Source organism: Etheostoma spectabile, chromosome 16 (genome assembly GCF_008692095.1).
Source record: "Etheostoma spectabile isolate EspeVRDwgs_2016 chromosome 16, UIUC_Espe_1.0, whole genome shotgun sequence".
NCBI classification, from domain to species: domain Eukaryota; kingdom Metazoa; phylum Chordata; class Actinopteri; order Perciformes; family Percidae; genus Etheostoma; species Etheostoma spectabile.
The window spans coordinates 10,053,078-10,057,761 of record NC_045748.1 but is presented as its reverse complement, the minus strand read 5'-3'; the positions used below and the strand labels follow the sequence as shown (position 1 = coordinate 10,057,761).

At 41.4% G+C, this 4,684-nt stretch overlaps 1 protein-coding gene across 6 annotated transcripts in view; it reads right to left on the bottom strand.

The window, feature by feature from the left end:
* rilpl1 (Rab interacting lysosomal protein-like 1) overlaps positions 1-4,684 on the bottom strand; it is a 17,945-nt gene that overhangs the window by 1,477 nt on the left and 11,784 nt on the right. For 2 of the 6 annotated variants that reach the window (XM_032539174.1, XM_032539178.1), the window contains 3 exons: positions 2,771-2,821; positions 2,510-2,664; positions 1,903-2,007 (listed from right to left, as the gene is read on the bottom strand). In XM_032539174.1, the coding sequence (XP_032395065.1) occupies positions 1,903-2,007; positions 2,510-2,664; positions 2,771-2,821 (311 nt within the window). Of the gene's footprint in view, positions 1-626; positions 721-1,902; positions 2,008-2,509; positions 2,665-2,770; positions 2,822-4,684 lie in introns of those variants that run through there. The other 4 variants (XM_032539177.1, XM_032539179.1, XM_032539175.1 and 1 more) reach the window with 3 other exon arrangements.

Genomic DNA, 4,684 nt, shown 5'->3' with positions numbered 1-4,684 from the left:
TTACTGTCACAGAGGAGAGAAGAAACCAGAAAATATTCACATTTAAGAAGCTGGAATCAGAGACGTTTCACTCAAACGGATAAATTATTCACCAACTACTTTGATAATTGATTAAATAGTTACTAATCATTTAATCTTTACAGCTCTATAAATGGGCTTGTATCCCTCAGATCCCTTGTGCTTGTTAGCAAAAAATCAATGTTGAATAGAAATACATTTTAAAAAGACTTAACAAATTAACTGATCAGTGCAGCAAAGCAGAATAAAACATTATGAGTTAACAGTCTGTTATAAGTTGTTTTAACCACCAAGTAATGCAAAAGAGCTAAAAGCGCTTTAGTTTAGAAGTTAAAACCGGATTCTTTTTATGGGTTTAGAAGTGCAGACATGTTATTACTGTGGTCAATGAGGGGAAGAGACAAGATGTGACGACAACAGACGACATTTAAATTCTGACTGGCTGATTTTTATTTTCCACAATCATCCCATTGGACAATGACAATAAGACAGCCCCACAATCAGCCAATCAGAATACTAAAAAGGTGGGGGTAAAAGCTGGCACATGCACGGGGAGGGAGGCCGTTAGCCGAGAGAGCGACAGACTCTGAAGTCAACCAAATATAGAGTCATACAAGCGATATGAGACGTCTGATTGGCTGTAAAGTGGGGTCATCTGGGATCAAACCAGCCGCCACCATCGGCATAATGGCGGTGAAGATCCTGTTACACAAAGGTGAAGACACACAAACACAATCAGGAAGAGACATATAGAGAAGAGGGCGGAGGGGAGACAAACGTGTGATGTGCTTGTGTGTGTGTGTGTGTGTGTGTGGTGTGGTGTTGTGTGTGTGTGTGGTGTGTGTGTGTGTGTGTGTGTGTGTGGTGTGTGTGGTGTGTTGTGGTGTGTGGGGGGGGGGGGGGGGGGAGCCAGGGACCACGTCAACCTTGGTTCCAAACCTCATGTGAAGTTCCTATTGAAGCGATAGAAATCATGCTTTAGTGCATTCCCTTTATTAACATTTCTTTTTTGTTGCTGTTTTGCGTCACGGTGAGCTCGAGTTGCTGTGTAATTAATCGAAAGTTTAATCGCGATTATGATTTCAGCTGCTAACTTACCATCTCCAACAGGAAACACTGTTCACAACCTGCTCCAAACAGCTCTGTTGTAGTCCAGCTTTTACTTCCTTGACCACCGAGCATCACTTTGTGTAAAGCCATGTATGAATATAACCTATTTATGCAAATAATTTGACAGCACGTACGGACATCAGCATTGGTATTTACTTATTAGGCTAAGTATTAGGATTATTAGGCTAAACGCTTTTAAAACTGTTTCTACTCACGCAAAATTCAACTGTTGTTTTAGCCATCTTAAAAAGAAGACATCATATTTAGTCTGATTTTAAAATGACTCCTCTGGTCTGTAACATGAACCAGAGCAGCATGCTAAAACATAAGCAGAGTTAGACAACATTTTAGTTAGCTGCTGTGTAATCTCTGAAAGTTATTTTTGTAAAAACAATCTTTAATACAGCTGAAACAACGACTCCTGTGGTTATATTTTCAATTTGTTTTGTTGCAATTGACTTTCTTCCTTATTAATGATTCATTATGAAGTCACCTCGTTTAATATCAACCGCAGCAAATTCTTTTAAAAATCGAGGATGTTAAAATATTATCCCAAAGGTAATGTTATCAGCCTGTAATAATCCCAAATTGTCTGGTTCTGCTACCGAATAGATGCTACTTCTCTAATAAAGAACAGCATTGATTTGCATATTTCTTGCAGACTGTTTTTTAAATGTTTGTGCATTAAGGAATAATTTTAATAAGCTAGCACGAGGCAGAAGCAAAAGTCTGTGATATTAGGCGAGTGTTTTATGTCATATGAGGAAAACTTACAGGCGTTTGATTCCTGACTCTGGCTGTGCAGAAGAGCGGGAGCGAGTCCTTAGTTCAGGTGAAGGAGACGAGGAAGGAGTAACGATCTCATCTTCTGTCTCATCACTGCAAAACAACAACATGGCCGTAAGTATGCGTATTAAGTATTATGAGACTTTAGGTGCATCCCATAGCCCTTAAATTGCATCCTTTTGCCTCCTTCCTCTTGTCTCTCCTGTGCCCCCTCGGTGGGAGGGACTCAGATCACGGGAGAAGAGGGGCAACGAGCAACTGTGTTTTAGAGGGATGACACGTCCTGTCCTCTGAAGCGGACTGAATTTGTCAGGTGTATGGGCGGAGTTAGCCCCTCCTTTACCTGCACGTCTTCAGTGACGGCTGCCCGTGTTTCCTCAGCTATAGCTCATCGGTGATGCCTCCTCAATGATTGCTACTCGGGCTTCGGAGCAGAAATAAGAGCTTTGAGACGGCCTTCACCGAGGCCTTCACCGAGGAGGGACAGAACAACTTCTGGTTCAGTTGAGGACAGAGGAGTCGAGGATCTATCAATTAAGGGACACGGGATGTACCTACTATCTCGTCAGAGTGACATCTATGTCCCTGTGAGTACCTTTTGTAGTAGGCCAGCTCCTCCTGCAGCAGGAAGACTTTGGCTTTGAGCTCGTTCCTCTCGTGGAGGACGTCCCTCAGCTCCTGCAGGGTGAACCGGGGTCGGTTGGGGTCCTTTGGGTCCAAGCCTCCTGTCTCCTCCTCGCACATCGCCTCCTGCCGACAGACAAATGCATCATCAAGGGGAAACAGAACCAGAGAAAAAGACGCAAGGAAGGAAGGAAGGAAGGAAGGAACGTAGGCGGGAAGGAAGTGAGGATACCTTTGTAAAATATTGGAACACAGCCGGCATGTCCTCATCGCACATCGCCTCCTGGTGGCAAACGGTGAACTCTAAGTCAGACATCGGGCCTTGTTCCAATACATTTGTTCGCCCTTCCCTCCTCCCTTTAAGGTCAAACTCTTTTGTTTTTTAACTCAGCACACACGAGACATTCACTGTCACTGTTAAAAAAAAAAATCATGAACACATGCGGCTGCCAGAAGTCACTCGTGCACTGAGCAAAAACACTACAGGCAACTAACTTATTAATATATATTATAAGTTCAACTGTGAACTCGTGTGGGTTTAGATCAAATGTTGATAAAATGCAACAAAAAACCTTTTACTTTTTACACAACACTATCCTTTAGTACTGCTACACATCATTATCCAACGAGGCGTGCAGTAGGAGGGAGTTTCATTTGACTTAAAGTCTAAAAATAAGTCAATTCAACGTTCAGTTAGGTACAGAGCCATGTGTGAATGGAACGTGTGTGTGGTGTGTGTGGGTGTGTGTGTGTGTGTGTTGTGTGTTGGTGTGTGTGTGTGTGTGTGTGTGTGTGTGTGGAACTCTCTCCCAACGACTATCAAACAACTCTCAGTATGGCTTTAAAAAAATCACTTAAGACATATTTATTTCAAAGGAGTTAAATATTTAATATAAAATTAGTTTGGTATATGGCTTTTGTATAATTAAAGTGTAATGTAATCTAATCTTTGTTATCGAATTTCTTAAAATAGATTAATCTAATCGGAGTAGTGTCTTTTGTTTCATTTCTTGTATTAATTGCGTTAACTGTAAGATTTACTTAGGATTTGTATTTTCAAATCTATGTCTGTGTGTGTGTAATGAAACGTCGTAATGAGTATTATCAAAGAAAAGATTGTGGGACCCCAGGAAGAATAGCTTCTAGTGTATGCTGAAGCTAATAAAGCCAAATAAAACAAACAAACAAACAAACTGGAATCACATTTAGTTTTTGATCCAAGCTGAAAATCTGCGGAATTTTGAATCATTGAGTTTTATTTATTTTTTTAGAAATGTAATCTAATGTAATGGTTAAACGTAATATACCTCCACCAGCGTATCGCCCTGTGTATTTCGTCTCTAGCAATCCCTGCCAATCAGTCCCAAAACCTCCCAGTCATAGAATACATGCCTTAACATGTTGTTTGTATATCTTTAGAATCATTTCCCAAAAAAACTAATTTTCTTAACTTGTCCTTTTCAGCGTGTGGCCTGCTAGCTCAAAGTTTGTTGTTGTTTCCCGAAGCCAACAGAGGAGTTTGAGAACACACCGAGAGCGGAAGGTGAGGGACATCTGCCCGTGAGCTACATGCTCAACGTCATGCAATTACCCTGGAGATGTTCTTCCGTTGATCGAGACTTAATGAGCTATCTTTCCCCTCTGGTTTCTGATTTTCTTCTTAAAGCACAACATGAGACAAGTGATTTACAGCACTAGGGTCTCACTCATAAGCATGGCGTATGCACAAAGGGGGATGAAAATGTGCGTATGCCACTTGCCACGCAAAGTTTGGGATTTATAAAAAACTAACTTGACGGGAGAGCGTCGCAAACTCGGACCCATGCGTACACACATTTGGGAGACAATGGGAATCGGCGATGCAGATGATGAGGAGGTGAACTGAAGTCAGACTGCAGAAACTACACGTGGGAATAACGATTTTTCACTCCATATCATCCATGTTATCATAATTAATAAATCCAGCGGTGTTATTTGCGCTTGTGCTGAGTGATAATTGTTCCATAAACACCTTGTAAAATCCAACTTCAATCTTAAATCAATTCGTTCTTAATATTTAAATCGGCGCTGTCTCACCGTTGCATTGTCCCCTACGGAGGCTGATAAGAGAGTCTGATTCACGTACGCACACTTGTGGGTAATCTGT